General features: G+C 31.2%; 1 protein-coding gene across 3 annotated transcripts in view; it reads right to left on the bottom strand.

The window, feature by feature from the left end:
- Window positions 1-224: 224 nt before the first annotated feature.
- LOC124366452 (legumain-like) overlaps window positions 225-21,157 on the bottom strand; it is a 107,428-nt gene continuing 86,495 nt past the window's right edge. For 2 of the 3 annotated variants that reach the window (XM_046823019.1, XM_046823017.1), the window contains exons 2-12: window positions 16,088-16,229; window positions 15,436-15,533; window positions 11,154-11,238; window positions 10,610-10,692; window positions 9,993-10,131; window positions 9,485-9,554; window positions 7,393-7,514; window positions 5,283-5,477; window positions 1,638-1,751; window positions 1,201-1,371; window positions 225-410 (exon numbers count right to left, since the gene is read on the bottom strand). In XM_046823019.1, coding sequence (XP_046678975.1) covers window positions 279-410; window positions 1,201-1,371; window positions 1,638-1,751; window positions 5,283-5,477; window positions 7,393-7,514; window positions 9,485-9,554; window positions 9,993-10,131; window positions 10,610-10,692; window positions 11,154-11,238; window positions 15,436-15,533; window positions 16,088-16,222 — 1,344 coding nt within the window. In that variant the 5' untranslated portion in view covers window positions 16,223-16,229 and the 3' untranslated portion in view covers window positions 225-278. The remainder of the gene's footprint in view (window positions 411-1,200; window positions 1,372-1,637; window positions 1,752-5,282; window positions 5,478-7,392; window positions 7,515-9,484; window positions 9,555-9,992; window positions 10,132-10,609; window positions 10,693-11,153; window positions 11,239-15,435; window positions 15,534-16,087; window positions 16,230-21,157) is intronic. The other variant, XM_046823018.1, reaches the window with a different exon arrangement.

Raw genomic sequence — 21,157 nt, 5'->3', positions numbered from 1 at the left:
TTCAAATTGCACATTAAATGATTTGGTGCATAAAACTTGGTTAAACAAATCGGCGTGTTCCTGATAAAATTCATAAATGTATCTGTAAATGTTTCTAAAATAACAAATCATTTCAAAACAAGATTTTATTGAAAATTTTCAATTTCCATTTAATATTTAAAATGTATTTGAAAATTTGTTTAAGCAACACGATATTTGGGGATATAAAATAATACCAATTTAGATTGTTGGTGTAAACTACCTATATTGCACATTGTTTAAAAAAAATTGATGTTTGTCTAATTAACATTGACCAGACCTCTGTAGTGATCGGTACATTCCCTGGAGAAGACTTGAAGGATGTCGGTTGCTGAGTAGTGTAGGACGCACAGGTTGGCCAACTTATGCAGGTGTGCCAGTGTGTAAAGGTTCTGCGCAGAAAAAAATATCTCACATACTTTCAGTGCACCATGTAGGCATCTCAGTTTATTTTTCAAACACTGGAAGTTTTCCAGAAATGTACAATGCTATTGAAGAGGTGAGTCGGTTCAGTATGATGTGGACATTAATTAAAATTACTGAAATGTGTCTTACTCGGATTAAATAGCTCTTTATTTTCCCACGACTCATTGGCTATCCTTAACAAACTCATTTTAACCTTGTCAAGAAATATGCGTTTAAAATATGGTTCCTAAGAATTGTAAGAAAACCTAAATCACTTCAGAGTGTAACTCCTAGAGCTGGCACAACAATACTTTATGTATATGATTTCAAATGTCCATATTTAACATGCATTTCGAAGCGCGGATAGAATCGGGCAATATAGTATCATCCATCATCTTCGAATCGTTCTATATACAATAATTTGTCGTATTGATATTCAGTATAAAGATAAACTGTGAATCTTAGAAATATTCACTAACAGGTTTGATAATTAATTAATCCCTCTAATTCACGAGGGATTCTTTCAAATTCTTTCAAAAGAAGGTTCCACAAATTTTCCGTTTGCTCTTTTTAACAATCTAAGAATCTTGTCAAGATATTTATATTTTAAGAGTATTCCGGTTCTCTCATTATCAAAACTTTGTTCAAGCAATAACACTATTGAAGTGCAATAACTCACGAAGAACTTAATTTTGTGAGACATGATTCCACATAGAGTGAAACGCGAAATGAAATTGTAGTTATAAACCCGGCCGTGTAGCCTACTGAAATACTTACCTCATGGATGTTAACACAGCTTTCACTGAAGTTGTCCACTAGAGTTCTGTAGCAAGGCATCATCTCCAGATTAAGAGGCTGGTGAGTGCTCTCTATGACTTTCTGATCATCAACAGATCTAGAAGCGTTGGTCACAATTCTACTGAAAAGGTTGTCAATATCATCTCTACCCTAAAAAGAAATCTCTATTAGATCATTTGTTCCATATTGCAGATAACAGAGTCACTAATTTAAGACTCTTCATAACATTTTCAAATTACCAATTAATATTCAACTGTCAGAAAAAAATATCAGCATCATGGTATATAGATTATGCTTAACGTGCTAATTTAAAAGTTATGACTTAAACTGTATAAAGATAAACTTCATAAAACAAAAGTCCCAATAGCCCCTACATACATCGATTGAACATAACGAAATATAAATAATATACTTACACTGATTAAGTCCAATCGTTTCCTCTCCAACTTCATTTTAACCTCTATGTTTAAAGCTTCATCAATCCGCCGGTTTAACATCGCCAAAGCCACGTCGCGCTGCGATATAGAAGCCTGGAAGAAAATAACTATAAACGACAAGACCAATATCAATTAATTCTATTAAAATACAGACTGTACATCTATTCTTAGTTTTATTTTAATGATATGAAAATTCTAAAAAAAATTTACACCAGTCTGTATATATATATATATATATATATATATATATATATATATATACAGTGTAACAAACTGATTTAGGCAAGCACTACGGTTCCATTTAGAAGGTATTTTGCAAGTTTCCCATTGAGGGGATGACTTTTTTCATGTTTATATACGCAACCATACATTTACTAGTTAATTTTGTGATACCTTTACAAAATAGCACAAAAACATTATGAAAATATACCTTTGCAAATAATATTCGTGACAACAACAACTAATCTTTTATATATATATTTCTTGTGTGCGTGTGTATGGTCCTAAACTCCTCCTAAACGGGTAGACCGATTTTAATGAAACTTTTTGTGTGTCTTCAGTTGGATCCGAGAATGGTTTAGATTCATAATTCGGTTTTAATAGTTTATTTAATTAATTTTTTAATAATAAATTGTTGTTGATGGGTGGAGTGTTTGACATTGGATCCGCCAGACTGCGCACACGAACGACACGTAATACAAAGTGAACTGATACTTAAACAGCTGTGAATATTTTCAGCTGAAGTTCATCAAAGAGGCAGAAACATTTGTTCACATTTAAAATTGAGAAAAGTTAATATTTTAAATTTGTAAAGTGCTTGATCAGTAGTGTAATGCAGATTGCAAAGATGAAGTTTCACCAATTGTTCTACGTAAACATTATAGGCCTAATATTACAACATAGCCGTAATGTTTTTCTATTTTAATTTCCAGGTTTTCCCGACATTTTTTTGCTGCTATCAAATTTGTGTGTTGTTTTGTAACATTCTGTAATTATTGTGTGAGTGCTAATTGTTATAATACATTAATAGAGATTGAAGATGTTTAAAGTGCATAAAAAAACTATACTTATTTATTAAAGTTATTGAACTCATTTTGCACATTGAAGTGAGTATATTGGTCGCATACCTCAAATAACCTAAGTAGCATACAAATCAAAAGGTTGTGTTTCTATGTGTGAATATTTTTAACAGTTTAGATAAATCAAGTTTTAAACTTAATTGGATTTAAAATAATTTGTTGCAATTTACATTTTTAATCTGCAGTCAGAAATTGGTCACATAAGTTCAAATTAAGTAGCATACAAATCACATGTGTGAATAACTACTTATTGTTTAATAGTGTAGGAATTGGTTTTAAATTAAATTCTGTTGGCCAGTTCCGACATTATACTGTAATTTTAAATTACTAATTTTATAACAAGTATATTTTTTTTAATTTACAACTTAATTTATCGTAATGCTATTGAATGTACAATATTTTTTTGTTAATCCTTCAGGAGTGTACATAAACAAATAAGATGGTTTTTTTCCAATAGGGCTGAAGTATAATAAAGTGGCCTCCATCACAATCGAATTATTGATATTTCTGAATAGCCTATCCAAACTACTATCCGAATTGGATTATAGTTATTTAAAGGCTGAAGTATAATAAGCAGCCACCATCACAATAGAATTATTGATATTTCTGAATAGCCTATCCAAACTACTGAAATTTCATTATAGTTATTTATTCGGTCAAATTTAATTAAATTTTTTAATTATAAAATTGTTGATGTTGGAGTGTTTTATATTGGATCCGACAGACTGTGCTACGACACGTAATACAAAGTGAACTGATTACTTAACAGCTGTGAATATTTTTCAGCTGAAGTTCACCAAAGAGGCAGAAACATTTGTTTACATTTAGATTACGTTATTATGAAGTGCTTGATCAGTAGTCTAATGCAGATTGCAAAAGTTAAATTTTCACCAGTTGTTCTATGTAAACATTATAATATTACAACATAACACAGCCATACGTTTAATCAATTATAGTCTTGAAAGCATAGAGTAAGCATAAACATATAAAAATAAACACCACTTCTTATTTCAATATATTCTGTACTCACTTTGGAGGATAGAGATTATCCAGATATAAAATTGGAAGTTTTAGCTTTTAAGTGAAATTCTTAGTAAAATTATTAAGTGTTGATCTTGGAAGAATGCGCTACGATCGGAGTTTCAAATGTTTTTTCTATTTTAATTCCAGGTTTTTCCGACAGTTTGTGCTGCTATCAATGTTGTGTGTGTTGTTTTGTAAGGTTCATGTTTCAAAAGTAAATACGGCAAATAACATTAAAATATAATAGAATAAATTTAATAAAAAATGTAATACGTGGCCGCGTTATAAGTTTATAAAGGCCAGCCAACAGGCAAAAGGAAGAAAATAAAAAATTAAACATTGTGTAATTTATTGTGTGAGTGCTAAAATTGTAATAGTACATTAATAGAGATTTATTGGTCGCATTACCTCAAATAACCTAAGTAGCAATACAAATCAAAAGGTTGTGTTTCTATGTATGAATAACTATTGTTGACATTTTAGATAATCAAGTTTTAAACTAATGGAATTTCAAATAATTTGTTGTAATTTACATTTTTTAATCTGCAGTCAAAATTGGTCAGATAAGTTCAAATTAAGTAGCATAACAAATCACATGTGTGAATAACTATTGTTAATAGTGTAGGAATTAGTTTTAAATTAAATTCTGTTGGCCAGTTCTGATACTATACTGTAATTTTAAATAAATATAATGAAAATTCGGTAGTTTAGATTAAGCTAATCAGGAATATCAATAGAGGTTATCCAGATATAAAATTGGAAGTTTTAGTAAAAATACACTTTTAACTGAAATTGGTAAATATTAAGTGTGCAGTGAATTTGATCAGTTACTTTTTGGTTTATAAATAAATTGTTTTTTATCTTGGTATGTTTTAAATTGGATCCAGCAGAATGCGCTACGATCGCATTTTCAAATGTTTTTCTATTTTAATTCCAGGTTTTCCAGACAGTTTGTGCTGCTATCAAATTTGTGTGTTGTTTTGTATCAATCGTGTAATTATTGTGTGAGTGCTAATTGTAATAATACATTAATAGAGATTGAAGATGTTTGAAGTACATAAAAAACTATAGTCCATTCATTGAAGTTATTGAACTAATTTTGAAAATTTATTGAACGAAGTGAGTATATTGGTCGCATAACCTAAGTAGCATACAAATCAAAAGGTTGTTTTTTCTATGTGTGAATAACTATTGTTAACAGTTTGGTCACATAAGTTCAAATTAAGTAGCATATAAATCACATGATTGAATATATATTATAATTATATATAAATATAAATTTATATATATATAATTTTAATATATATATAAAAGTTGACATAAATAATTATATGAATTAAAGTTGCAGTTAGAATAATAATACTTGCTACATTTAAGTGGCGCTATTGTTAATTGGCAGAATATATCTAACTCGATCAGCTGTGCCTCTATAATAAATAATATAATGTTAGTAGTAATAATACTAATAAATGTTCAGTGCTTCCGCATAGAATTTTGCTCAGCGTAATCAATCTAAGTTTACCTTAGAATTCACTCTAGGGGTATAGTCGTCCAGGTAACCAGTATTGTTGATACCTCCGAGAAAATCTGTCACGTGATCGAAACCCAGACTCAGGTCGCCGTATTCGCAAGGACGACTTTTCTTCATTGTCTTGGAGATTTTTGTAAACTGTTTCTCCAATGTCTCGGTGCGCAGACCCGGTTTGACGTGATCCTCCTACAAGTGACAGTCAGGATGTCAGAAAACTCTAAGACTACTAAGACCAAACTATAAACAATACAGACATAGTTTTCTACACAAACATGATATTCCCCCTTGCGGCCCGGCGTAGGTACGCCGTACCATATGTTACACTAGCCTTCGCTGAGTTTGCATGAAAATATTTAATGAATATAGTTCACTTCATTCTCGAGATGTTCTCTGGACATACCTAGAGACAGGTAATCATAGAGAACAATTTACATCTCCCTGGCAGACAAAAGAGGAACTGTATCGGCCTACTGAGGTGATAGGCTTCGATGAAGCTCAGCCGAATTCAATAGTTGGATACGCACCAGAAAGTACTCATTCAAAAATATCAGTCTACAGATGGAATCTCTATTGGAGACATGTTTCCACAGAACACATTTTTGTGAACACAACAACGTTTTCATTCACATTTTGATTCATATTTTAGGTACCATAGGAGTGTTTAATTAATAAAATTCTACACACCAAGTCCCAAAAGAATACGTTATATCTTTTAAGTTATTTAGGCTACATTTTTAATATGTCACATGTTAAAATATTATATGAACATGTTCAGCTTGTTTAAAAATTTGTCCTCCCATTTTCTTGCAGCCATCGCGGTTACCCATAAGACCAATGAAAAAAATGTGCTAAGGCTCAACGAAATCCTCCACAGAGGAATAACAAGCACTGCCATCAACTTCAATATTGGCTATCTAGAAATAAAGCTTCATGCAAAACTAAAAAGGAACCAGTTCATTTTAGAGATATTGAGTTGATGGACAGATAATAGACATAAAGTTAGATAAAAAGGAATGTTTACCAGCCTCTCGAGTGATAGGGATCATTTGGGGAGGTATTAAATATTAGGGCATTATTGTAAGTTCACACAACCAATAAATAACATTAGCCACACACTACCAACTTATTTTAATTTACATGAATTGTTACAACTTGACAAGAGTCCAAATGTTTACATAATGAAAGGGTAATCCAGGGTCATTATTTCAGGGCCAGGTTGTTCACTGTATAATGTAAACAATTTTGAGAGCATACCTTTCTAAATGGCACAACTATCACCTATGTAAAAACTATTCAATAATTTGTGGATTTTAAAAAGGGCATACGTGTGACGGACTTTGGAATGTTGTATCGAAATAATTTCCATGTTCCTCATATTCAGTAATTTTATGATTATTATTACACTTTACTAACGACTGTGAAAATAATAATTACTAAGGTCAGAATGTTTCTGAGGTTTTAAACAAGTTTTCACTATATAAGTTAAGTTTAAAATTAGAATAATCATGTCACTTTGTGAATTTGTATGCATTTTAGGTACATATAAACATAATTTCACTTTATTTAAAGTCTGACCTCGAAGTCCCTGTGTTTCAGAACCACGAAAAAATTATTACAAATTAAGTTCATTGTAACTGTTATAATTCTTGTCATCGCCAATTTACATACATTTTATTTATTATACAGAGTGATTTTACATGAAAAGTGATTATTAAAATATGTTTTGTTAATAAAAAATAACCCTTCAGGTACAAATAAAAATTATTGGACATTTTTAACTGACTTAGTGTATAACAAAACAAAATGTCACTTCATAAATATAAACTTAAATGTGAACGGTAATGTCCTATTACTGGATTTATTTCTCGGGTAGATGATTCATGTAAACAATTCGTGTTAAAGGAAGACACAATCACTTATATGAAAGCAAGTGTAAGTGATTAGGTAAAAATCTTTTACCTAAACTAATACCGCATGCCTTACCGTGTTTGACTTTTGTCTTTGACTGTAAAAACTCTTAGTAATTGATTGTTGTATTGTGGAGAAGAATATTTTAGTTTAACTGTACTTTCAGTTTAAGTATAACGCATGAATAACTAACGTAATCAACGTCCTCCATCCAGGCAGACCCGAATTCACCAGCTAGGCACACAAACATGCCCGGGATGTCACAATACGTGCTGTAGGCGTAATTGTTGGGATCAGCTGATGTTGTCGCAAAAACTGAAAATTCACATATTTTCATTAGCTTACGAAAAATAGATACAAACCACTTCTTCAAGAGCATCTTGCATCAATATATGGTCACATTAATGTTTATAATTATTTAAAATATTTTGGGACTGGTCTAATTTGTTCTTTTATACGGGGCGTTTCAAAAAGGACTTAAATGCGTAAATTCTTGCTCTAAGTTCAGGTATAGTGGCCGGCAAAGGAGTTATGTACACCATATCTTTTATGAAACCCCAGAATAAAACATCTAGCGGTGTCAGGTCTGGGGAACGGGGGGCCATGCAATTGGCGCATCACGGCCAATCCATTGACTTGGGAAGCGGTCATTTAGAAAATCCCGGACGTCAGCCAGATAGTGTGGCGGTGCGCCATCTTGCATAAAGAAAACATTTCGTTCTCGGTCATCCTCATCGATCTGTGGTATTAAAAATTGTTGCAACATATCAAGGTACACTATCGCATTGATGGTTCTCCCTTGGAAAAAAAGGGGCCGTACACTTTCCTCTTGCTCAACGCACAAAAAACATTCACTTTAGGGCTATCACAAACATGTTGTAATATCCTACGGGCAATCTTATCAGTGTCTTTAATTGCTTGTAAAAACGAATATCGGTATGGTTTCAAGTGCAAACCTTTTTTTTAACACAAATCCAACACAAATCCAACAAAACCATCGTATGTGGTACTTGCATTGCAGCTCACGAGATGCACGCCGGGCCGATTTCGTAGGGCTATTTACAAAACATTGTCTCACTTGCTCAACGATTTCGTCAGATGTGCTTGGACGACCTGAGGATTTTTTATGTTTCTCTGAGCACCCTGTTTCTACAAAACAACTATGCCACTCATACATTGTAGGCCTACCAGGAGGATCTTTAGCGTACTTGTTACGAAAATTACGCTGAACTGTTGTTTCAGACCTCGATTATTCAAACCAAAACACACAACCAGCACGCTCCGGTCCAGTAAAGGCAGCCATGTTTAACGTAACTGGCACTAGGCTTGTGCGGCGCGATTAGACACTAGCGGTCTACGCGAGTCAAAACTTGAACTGTTTTCCTTTAAAAAACTCCAAAACCAGCTCTGTACCTTGTTTAATAAATTTTATATGAATTTTCAAAGTTGTAAAGTCCTTTTTGAAACGCTTTTTAGAATGATTTTTTATAAGTAGTGTAACAAAAGTCACTGCAGATCCCTTAGGGTATTTTTTCTTGTGTGAAATGAAGCAAAAGATGAAAAGCAACCAATGATCTGTATTTTTCGTTTTCTGTCTATTTCCCCGACTGCCCTTTTTATTGAAAAATCACATTTAAAAACCAATTAACTAAATTTTAGTGAATGCTTTATGTTGACAGGGTCTAATAATAAAATTTCGTCAAAATATCATATTGTTTTCAAATTTGAGTCCATTTAAAATATTATAACATAAATCATTTAAGAATACAAATTGTACAAGAAAGTGTGTATTTTTTTGTAAGAAAATTTATCAAAAATACAATACAATGTACAATTCTGAAATGATTAGCAAATAACGGAATTATTTCAGGTCAGACTCGACCATGCATGCCACATTTCCATTCCTCACATTAAGGTAACAATTCAACAGTTAATGAATGTAAATAGATTAGCAAATTCAAAATGATATTAATATAATTTTGGTTTTAAATTTTGTAACTATAGATCCTGTCAAAAAGTCTTTACCAGACATTAAACTCGGTCAATTAGTTCTTAAAATATGATGTTTAAATAAAAACACAGACAGAGACAGGCCGGCAACGGAGAGAGGCAGACGATTTGTTCACTTGATAATTTGATCGCACCACCTACAGGACACTATCGTAGATGATGTTGCACCTTGTATAATTTGACCTCTACGAAACGACGGTTTAGGTTGTAAAATGGTATTTAAATTCTATGTAGAATAGATTTATAATATATAACGACTCTTTGTGTGTACTTACGGTTTATATCTTCAGGGAGAATGTTTGCAAACATTGAGCCCGAGTGACAAGCATCCATATAGAACACCAACTGTAAACACGGTGACATGGTATTACTATAGAGTCGTACATTATAATATACTTTGTAGTTGTACAAGATTTAAAATTACTATGTACATTTTAATCTAATTACAAAATACCAAGAAAATAAAACGAAATTTCATTTACACTTGAATATTATTTGCTGTGGTAGGAATAAAAATATACACAAATTGTTATGGCCAAAATATTCCACTTACATACACGCGCGCGCGCTCACACGCAAACACACACACACACACACACACACACACACACACACACACATATTCCACTTGCGAATATATTCGTTAATCTCATTTAAAAAAAGTTTTTGTTGTATACTAAGATTTATTATGTTTATCTAATATATTGTATTAAAAAAGATAATTAATGAATTTTAATCGATTCTTACAAAGGAATTCTAATTGTTTAATATATTTTAATTTACCTTTTTGTACATTTTCTTGTGGTGCATTCTTTTCAGAGCCACGAGGAGCTGGTCAACGTACAGCATATGGTAGGGGAACTTTATGGAACCTGTAGATCCGTGGCCAGAGAAGTATACAAACACGTGATCATTGGGTCCACTATTACAGATGATAAACATTTCAAATTTGGAAGGAATGAGGTGGATAAAATCAAAAATATTTATTAAACCTGTTCTCTAAGAGATTAGTTTTAATTAACAACAATTTCATGTACAGATAACTGACTAAATGGCTCATTGGTAAAAATTATTTTCTTCTATTTACGTGTATAAAAATATGTACAAATTCATCAAACAATGGCTATTATGTATGTATGGCTCTTTTTTGGAGGACATTATATTATATATAAAACAATAGAATTATAATAATAATTTTGGTACTTTTAATTCAGATCACTATAAAGGTCTAGTTTATACCTAAAACATGTTCTAATTTCGCAGTTCACCTAATCAGCAGTTAATTTCGTATATTAAGAAAAAGTAACGTATTTCAACGTCACGGTGCGTTTTAAAACCTTTCCAACTTTGCCTTGATTTATTTGCTTTATTTTAATCTAACTAACCAGATAACATCTTACCTTCTAAGAACTTTTCCAGAGCCAACACCTTTCATCAGTTCACTGTCGCCAGTTAGAACGTTGAGAAAGTTTTCAGGTTTTACCTGACAACAAGCAGATCGTTGTTGAACCACTTGTACAAAGAAATTTAATATTTTAAAATAGTAATATAATATGGTTTAATAATATAATAAACAATAGTATGAGTTTTAAAAACGTAACCATAAACTTCTATGTGTAAGTAGCTGTTGAAAATGTTTATGAAAAGAGCCCTAGGTAATATGAATGACGCAACCCTCTTAAGTTGAAAATTTCTTAGATTTATTTTTTAACGTTTTACTTCCATTTACTGTACTTAGATTGAATTTTCACCTTTGTCTTCATTTTTTTTATTGGTCAAGTGTAAACCTATCTGAACAAATACAATATTAAATTACTCTCATCTTAAAATTACATTCATTGATGTAGAATCCAATATCTTTTCCGTAAACCATAAATTTTTAATATATCTTTTGCATTTTTAATATACAATAAATAAAGAGATATCTCCTAGGGTTATCCTTACCTCTCCCCTAGTATAATCCTTAAGAACTCCGGGATACAAGTTAGGACCGTTGGGCTTGTTGATAACAACGCCTTTCTTGGGATTCCTAGAACAATTATATTATTAATCATTAACATAGTCAATGTCTCATTTAAGAATAATTTATTGTTGTATGAATAAATAGTTATTGTTATAAACAATAGTTTAAATAGTGACTTATTTTTACGATATAAAATTTTTTGTCACTGTTCAAAGTCCCTACCTTTCGAGAGCGTAAGGAAATTCCTTTAATTAAATATACAAATTATTAATTAACCGACTATTTAAGTTACCGTTGGCATATATTTTAAAACAAGAAATGTCAATTAGTATTAAAATATACAAGGTGTTTGAGATCACTCGGCTGCAATATCCTGTGGTTGAACCGTTCGATGCAATAAAATGTAACCCTAGAAATATCATGCGGAGAACATCCTACTCACTGGACTTGGAAACATGGACTAAAATTAAACGTAGACAAAACTCAGTGTATTATGATAGGTCATTCAAAGCTTGTTCGTAAAATTGACTTTACTACGGCTCCCAAATTAAAAACTAAATGACCAAGATCTAGAATACTCTGAGAAAGTAAAGAATCTAGGACTTATTATTGACAAACACTTAAGATGGACTGAACAGGCTTCTTTGATATGTAATAGGGTCTTTGCCGGTGTTCACAGCCTCAAGCGGCTGGCTTCATATCTACCACACCAGGTTAAAATAATGCTGATAAAGACTCTTGTACTGCCTCACTTCAACTACTGTGACATAGTCATTAATGACATGACTGTGGAGCTTTCAAATAAACTCCAGCGTGCTCAGAACTTTTGCATTAGGTTCATTTTTAATCTCAGACGTGATGATCACGTAACGCCCTTCTTCAAACAATTATCTATATTAAAATTACAAGATCTTCGAGACTATCACTCACTCATTCTGTTGCACGCTCTTTTAAATACAAATTGTCCCAGTTATCTTTCAAACAACTTTCAATTTATGTCTGAAATAAGTGAAACGAAGTACAAGGAGGGGTATATCCTTATTATCTATACCAATTCATCGAAACAACTACCTTTAGTAAGTCGTTTACAGTTTCTGCCTGCCGATTGTGGAATGCCTTACCTATAAACATCAGAGCCATTGATAAGCGCGCTCGCTTTGGGGCGGAGGTCAGGGCCTTGATGCTGGGGGCTCAGGGGGTATAGCGGTTGGCGGCTTTGGAATGTGTTACTTAAGGCAACTGAATGCAAGTTGAATGAATGCATGCGTGTATGTCTTATTATAGTTTTTGTAAATATTTATAAAGTTACATTAATTATAGATGTTGTTTTTTTATTATTTTAAAGCTAAGATTCTTTTAATGTATAAGGTAAATAAATAGATTTATTTTTAGTTATACATGTATATGTATGTTAGTTTAATTTTTTTACGAGGTTAAGTGGTAGAGAGGACTTTATAGTCCTAACTTCGCCTCTAATAAAGACATTTTTCATTTCATTTCATTTTCATTTCATTTCATTTCATTTTCATTTCATTTCATTTCATTTCATTTCCTACACGGAGAGCTGTACACGAACATGAGAATCACAGGTTCAAAACTTGAAACTTTTAGGTATTAAACAATTCATGTGGCACGCAACTGCAAAGGCCTTTGGAAGCTGAACAATATGGTACTAAATGTTTTTTAAAGGTCCCAATTATTGTGAAAAGTGCAGCGATTTTTCTGCAATCCTTTTGACTTTTACCTTGTATACTATGATAGTTTTATTCTTATTGATAGCATATACTATTTGTATTTTTGAAAAGTAAAAAAAATAAATTAAGCTTTCTAACGTTATTTCGTATTACCATTTTGCAAGTTTTTTTACAGGATCATAAGTTTCAAATTTAAAAACTGTAATATCCAAAACCTTTAAATGGAAACATAGGTATTTGGCACATCAAAGTTAATGGTTAGTAAATATTTTTAAACTTTATACTTAATTTTTAACTTTTTCGTTTGAAAGTTATTTAAAAAACAAAATTTTTATACGATTTATGCTTTCTTGGCTTATAGAGGTGTTGTTAAGCTCATACTGGTGAACCATATAACTTTATTTTAATCTTGTATATGTAAATATTTACATTTGAAAATGAGACGGTTTAATGAAATGTTTAGTGGGTAAATCTTTGTAGAGATTTTTTTGCCACACGATCTATTTAAATTTTTGTTTAAGTTAGCTTATATAGCAGTGTTCAAATAATACCACGTTTTGTTATCTAAGGAGAGATTTTTCGATAAAATTTCGAAATTTTCGATAAAATAAATCTTTCCATCGTCTTTTGATACTAACTTTCAAACTCTAGCATTTTTATTTTTATTTTATGCATAAGAAGATCCCATGTCAAAATCTTATATTTCTGTACTCAACTTGTTTATAAATGTATTTCTTCAGCTATTTTTTGTTACCATCAAAGTTACCCAGTAGAAAAATGCCAAAATATTCCCTAACGCTCATCCAAATCCAGTAGAGTGACAACCACTACATTCAGTGATACCTTATATATAAAAGTGGTGAACTATCTAAACACCGGACCAACCCTAGTGATCAAACTCTGTGCAACACTATAATTGGATATTCAGGACTCTATACAAAGAAGTGGGTAGCTTCATACTAAAATAGAGTCGTGAACTATTTAAACACCGGACCAACCCTAGTGATCAAACTCTGTGCAACACTATAATTGGATATTCAGGACTCTATACAAAGAAGTGGGTAGCTTCATACTAAAATAGAGTCGTGAACTATTTAAACACCGGACCAACCCTAGTGATCAAACTCTGTGCAACACTATAATTGGATATTCAGGACTCTATACAAAGAAGTGGGTAGCTTCATACTAAAAGTAGAGTGGGGAAGTATTTAACTGTATTTGGATAGTCGGGGTTTAATAGATGGAAGTGGTTAGCTTGATACTAAAATTGGAGGGTGAATTATATAAACCACTGCACGAATCTTAGTGATTTAACTCTGTGCATTACTATATTTGAGTATTTAAGTCTTAATATATGGGAACTGGCCGATACTAATTACGTAAAGTGTAACATCAGGAGAAGAGGAATTCAAGATTTTATATAATAACATAATATAATAAACATAATATTATAATCAAGACTGAATATAATAACATAAAAAATAGTTATTGTAGATTAGGTTAAGTTTAAATGTTTTCGGGAAAATAATGCTAAGCGTGGAATATTAATTTCTATATTTAAAGGTATTGATATAATAGGTAGTCTTCGTAGCTTCCTTTTAGTTTGAAATAGTTTATGTTTGTTTTTTTAATTGTATATCTTTTATTCCTTAGTTGCCATCTACGAATAATAGATTTCCTTTCAAAAACTTTACTTTATGTTCGAGAATTTACCAACTAGTTTCGCCTTTACATGAAATTCTAAACAAGCCAGTGTGTTGATATTACAAAATCTGGCTTGAAACAAATTCAATAATATTTTCTCCAATAATTTAAATTTTATACTTAAGCGTTGCACTTTGCAACTGGATTAACATAGTGGATGTGTAAGAGATGTATTCAAGTGTATATACTTTTCATAAAGAACCAGAAGTGTTACAACTATAAACTACAGAAACAGCCATTATAGTGTAACTCAAATGTAAACCACTTAAAAATGTATATTTCATAATTATTGTAATTGAATATCCTATATTATTATAAGCCAACATTAAAATTCCTACGATAACCGGTTCACATATAAAACAATAAATGAATCTAAATCAGGTACTGAAACACGTTTATACTTAATGTGTGAACGCTTTAGGAAAATTTGAAATTAGTATTACTGGAAGTTAATATTACATAATTCATAACATAAGTCATAAATAATATAAAGTAAGCAATGAAAAAAAGCTCTTGAATACAGTATATAAATTATTGAAAATTGTATAGCTTATAAAGTAAATATAATTCAGATAGGACCGATAAATGTTACAAAAGACAAACTTTTTAACAATCTTCAAGATGTCTAGATTATTATTTTGCTCTTTCCGATTAAATGAATATGACATTTTCAAGTTACGTTATATTTACCATTATTATTATTTATAGGTTTTCTAATAGTTACGGATATAATGGAATCGTTTAAATAATAAAATTAGTCATTTGTAAATTTTCCCCTTTTAATATGATTGCTCTCTGCTTTATTATGGCAGTAATATAGGCACTAATATGTAATATTGAACTAGTACTAGACATTCTTACTCACATTCGATTGTCAGCCAAGTCATCATACATCATCACTATGATGTTGGAATCTGGGATTCCGTGGCGGTGAAATATTTGATAAGCATGACAGATATCTGCCTAAAACCAATCCAAACTCAATGAATTATGGACGTATCAAATTAAAAAATAAATATGGTTTAAAATAAATCAAGATTTGTTATAAAGACATTGTAACAACAATTGGGTTACATAAGTCTAAAGTGCTGTTCTTATGTAAAGAAAATTGGATGTTGGATATTAAACATTTAAGCAATATTAAATTGTTGCTATTGTCCTATCATACAGTTGATTATACTCGCAAACAATTTTAAAACTTATACTGAAATCCGTTACATTAATTAATTTAAGAATATAATTTTACAGCAATACATACTTAAGATGATTTATATGAAATACTATAAACTAACCGCAGTGTTATTTTATTTAAGTTTTTTTATATAGTTTCCTTACATATAAGAGTATTATAAAGACACACTGGGCCAATTAAAAAGACCCAAAATATTACATAACTTAGTCATTACGTGATTGTGGATAACAGATATTACATTGGTGTAATAATAGGATAAAAACTGAAGATCCTCTCACAACTAATTACTTCACACTAGAAGATCTCAAGCTCATGCGAGACTCACCTGCATTGCGTAGTCTGTGAAGCCTCTAGATCCAGATAACAAGACCGCCCATCTTGTAGTATTACCCCCTACAGTGTCCAGGGGAACAGCCAGGACGAGGGGCACGAGAAAGATTGCCAACACACTCCAGATCATCCTAGAGCTGAGGAAACACATTGCTATAAAGTATCTCCAACTACTCCATCTAAATTTTTTTACAAAACCATTTATTCAAGCTGTTGATTTAAAAATATTTCAGTTGTATTTTCAATAACAGTTATAGTATAAACTATTTACATGAGTAATATCTTTAACCTATAATTTTCACTTTAAGTTTGATCTATAACTTTTGCTTGGTCGATTAAAATATAGGGTTAATAATAATTCAACATACTAGAAAGTTTAATGACGAGTTAGATTTTACTTGGTATTTCATAGTTTAAGATAAGCTCAAATTTATTATTTAACTCAAAGGCTATTTTAGTAAATGTATCTACTATCGTAAATTTGTATCTGTTCATAAGTAACAATTTTTCATACGAAAATTAATTAGTTATGCAAATTCAACAGATAACTGAATACGCTATGATATTAATATGTCAATTAAATGTTATACTTATAAAAAAGAGCAGAAAGATTTACAACTAAAAAACCTACTTCATATAAATGGAAATAACACTAAATTTGTGGACTTGGCAGGTAAAATTTGAACAGAAAAAACGTTAATTTGTCTATCGTTAAGAAAACCCTTTTCAACGCAAACTTACGATGTATATACCAGGATTGAACTATGAGATTTTGTCACAAAGTTTCCCAGTTATATAGTGTACAAGGTCCAACTACCAATAATTAGTATTTTTATACCAAACCCAAGATACAGAGTTTGTTGAGACATCACTGTAATCGACTTCAACATGATTTTAGACCTGTGTTAAAAACGAATATGTCCGCCTTTTTTTGTTATAAGTACGTGGCATATGATAAGATCTCTTTCAGTCTTAATCACAATTGTATGAGTGAAATTTTGGCAGCATGTACTTTATATTTCAAAAAATATTCAACAATAAATAACTGACATAACTAAAATACGAACAATTATTATGAAAAAATGAATCTATCAGCGTGATGATGATACAGCAATAATATAATTGTTCACGAATAAGTTTATTATTATTTAATGCAGTTTTATAATAATAGTTTTATTATTTAACGCAGAATATTAATTATTATTGTACGAGTATTTTAGAGACATATAGATAATCATCCTATTGAATGTAGGCAATATATAAAAGGTCTACTTAATTTGACATACTGTATGCACACAAAAAATGGTGCTTTATCACTAATATTGAACAAAGTTTAGTTACATATAGTTACATATTATTTTTGTAATTTAAAATAACGTTTTCAACTCAAGCAAAACTTTATCCGATTAAAGTAATGATATAAAAAATGAGGGTGGTTTATAAAATTTAAATAACATAAATCCGTGGGTCACGACATTTTGAATCTAATATGTTTTTTCCCATATTAAAGAAATTAAATAAATAGAAATCTGAAATATCGGTAATTTCATAACGAAATCTAAGCCTAAAACTGTAAAACTAGGACCGATTCTTGCATTTACAACAAAATTTTATATTTTCTCGGCTCCCTGGTTGTGCAAAAATAAATTTTTCGATTATAGATATATTTAATGGTTAATGAATGAATCTTGGTCATAAATTTATTCAAACAAATTAATTTATAGTTCTCTTACAGAGAATGGCAAATCTTTGAGTTTCCTTTCTACTTTAGACATTTCATAAAATAACTAAATTTGAGGTTTCACACAGTAACAAACAGTATAGGCCGGATCATCAGTAATAAAATTGTGATGTTTTTATGTACCACTTTTGTTCACAATTCAAACATTTTAACCTCATAATATAACGTCCTTTTCATGGGCGTATGGTAAACATTTTGGAGTATTTTTATACATGGGTTTTTATGACGATTTCAATTAATTGACAAATAACGCTGGTTTAAAACTTTTCACACTTCTTTCTTTACTATATTCAAGTAAATATAGTTCTGATTTGTTCTTTTATATGTTGTTTTTGGGGCAAAACATGTAGGTATTTGATAAAACAATTAAGAACCAACCAAAACTACTTTTTACGTATCTTGTTACAAAAACTAAAAATGGAAAGTTTCTTTCAAGACAAAGAAATAAATATTAAACATTTTTTTAAATTTTGTGTACAGAGTTCTGAGATTGTTTTTTTATTAGAATTGGGAATGTAGGCAATGGCAATATACATTATTGTACTATATATGTATAATGGAAATTGTTTCATACTACCCAAGGTAAATGAATAAATTTGTTGCAATTCTTTTCGGTTTTTGTACCAAAGTTTTTTTAATACATTCTATTAATCATTAACAATTTTCCAAATAAAAAAGAAACTTTGTTGACAAGTAAGTATTTGGCTTACCTTGCAGCAAGACATTGGCTATTTAACTACTGTGATGTCATAATGGGTAAAGTACTTTGATAGAGTTTCATGGCCTTTTTATGTCTTTTTTATTGCTTTTTATAATTATTTATTTATTGGTATTTATTCTTATTTATATTCGTAGTGTAAATTTATTTATTTAGTGTACTTGTTTATTGTATATACCTTATATTATGCATTTTAATATTGCATAAATATTTTAGTAGATACCCAAATAACGACTTAAAGTAATCTAAGATGCTAGACTCTCGTAAATGTGTATTTACTGGCCACGCTACTTGTAAAAGTGGCCAGTCAATGTAGAAAAATGATAATAATTTTGTTTACATTGATTGGAAATAAATTCATTTATTCATTTTATTTTTATTTTTTCTGAACTTCTATGATGAATCTAGTTTGAGTATTATGAGGCACACACTGTCATTTTATTAGGTCTTATGATTAAACAGAGGCCTAAGTAGCATAAAATACGTAATACAAGGTAATTTTACATTATTCACGTAGCGATTCATGCTCATTTGGATATTTCTAAAAATAGTACTTACATAAGGTTCGAATTAAATTTAAATCTGTTTTATTAAAATTTTGAGACATGAAAAATTTAATACCAAAGGTTTTATAACTTATTCATCATCTCAGGTTCGAAATTGTATCAGTAAAACAGTTTCGAAAATGTTTTGCAGTTGTTTTAACTCCTAGATGTAGGGGACAAGGATATCAATGAAACGTTTTGGAAATGTTTTGCAGTAGTTTCTCCTAGATATAGGGGACCAAAGTATCAATAAAATATTTATGAAATGTTTTTGCAGTTGTTTTCACTCCTATATGTAGGGAACGAGGGTGTTAATAAAACATTTTAAATGTTTTACAATTGTTTAACTGGTAGATGCAGGGAAAAAGGGTATTAATAAAACACATGGAGAATGTTTTGCAGTTGTTTTAGCTCCTTGATGTAGGGGTCAAGGGTATCAATGAAACGTTTGGGAAATGTTTTGTAGTTGTTTTAACTCCTAGATAAAGGGGACAAGGGTGCCGATAAAACATTTTGTAAATGCTTTACAATTGTTTAACTCCAAGATGCAGGAGACAAGAGTATGAATGAAACGTTTGGGAAATGTTTTGCAGTTGTTTTAACTCCTATATGATAAAGGGACGAGGGTGTTATAAAACATTTTTTAAATGTTTTAAAAATGTTTAATTCCAAGATGCAGGAGACAAGGGTATGAATGAAACGTTTGGGAAAAGGGTATCCTAGATAAAACACATGGATAAAACATTTTTTGCTTTACAATTGTTTTAACTCCTTGATGTAGGGGTCAAGGGTATCAATGAAACGTTTGGGAAATGTTTTGTAGTTGTTTTAACTCCTAGATAAAGGGGACAAGGGTGCCGATAAAACATTTTTTAAATGCTTTACAATTGTTTAATTCCAAGATGCAGGAGACAAGGGTATGAATGAAACGTTTGGGAAATGTTTTGTAGTTGTTTTAACTCCTAGATAAAGGGGACAAGGGTGCCGATAAAACATTTTGTAAATGCTTTACAATTGTTTAACTCCAAGATGCAGGAGACAAGGGTATGAATGAAACGTTTGGGAAATGTTTTGTAGTTGTTTTAACTCCTATCGATGGGTTAATAACCATCGCATTTCTATCAGTCCTCACTAGTCCAAATTCATCCACCAAATCCAGGAACGAAATTCTGTTTATTTGCTACTCCTGAAATGTGTGGCTGTTCCTCGTCACTAAACAAGACACTTGCATCAGGAGACAAATGAGCAATGAAAGTTTGTTATGCACGTTTCGTTCTCTTATACTCGTTTTAACAGGTTGGCACTACTGATGCAGAATGGTGACAGGCAGACGTTTCAGTAGCTCCCGAATAAAATTATATTTTTCTTGGTTTTAGTGATAAACGTATCATATACCGTCGTTAATTGCTTCAGTGGTTGATTAAATTAAACCAGTTTTATCGAGAGGACTTGGTTATTCATCGTTAATATCAATAACTGAGTGCCATTGGCGCCGTGGTTAGGCGTGCATATTATCGCTACGCTACTGCAGTGGTGTTTGTACACCAGTTGAGGAATATTATCTCAGAGCGCATTGTCAGTATAATTTTATTGGTTCAAATACTGTGTTTAAGAGTGACCAGTGAGTCCATGAGTAAGGGGAATATGACGTGGTTTTATGCCAAGAAGTGTCAAACGACAGCGTCATTCTTCTTTGCCGGGTAGTTTTCACGGTGATATGGCGACAGGTATGGAGTGTGTCGAATTGCCGCCCCGGGCACTGTGGGTGGATGAGTTAAGTACGTTATTAGATTTATACTTGCTAAGTTAGCAACTAAAGCAGACTTGGAAAATTTCACCGCACGGATCGAGCATCTGGAGATCGAAAGAAGGAAGTTAAAGTATTGAAAACAAAGCAAGTTGAGATAATTTCAAAATTGATGTAGAGGAATGATCCCAGCGAAACAACCTTATATTTAGAGGTCTTAAGTTTCATAATAACACTAAGGACTTTAAAGCACTTGTGTAGCGTGTTTGTGTGGACAAGTTTCACTGCACTAAGCTGTAATCGCAAATTTCCCT

Source organism: Homalodisca vitripennis, chromosome 7 (assembly GCF_021130785.1).
Source record: "Homalodisca vitripennis isolate AUS2020 chromosome 7, UT_GWSS_2.1, whole genome shotgun sequence".
NCBI lineage: Eukaryota > Metazoa > Arthropoda > Insecta > Hemiptera > Cicadellidae > Homalodisca > Homalodisca vitripennis.
The sequence above is the reverse complement of the archived record's forward strand: the minus strand, read 5'-3'. Positions and strand labels throughout refer to the sequence as shown.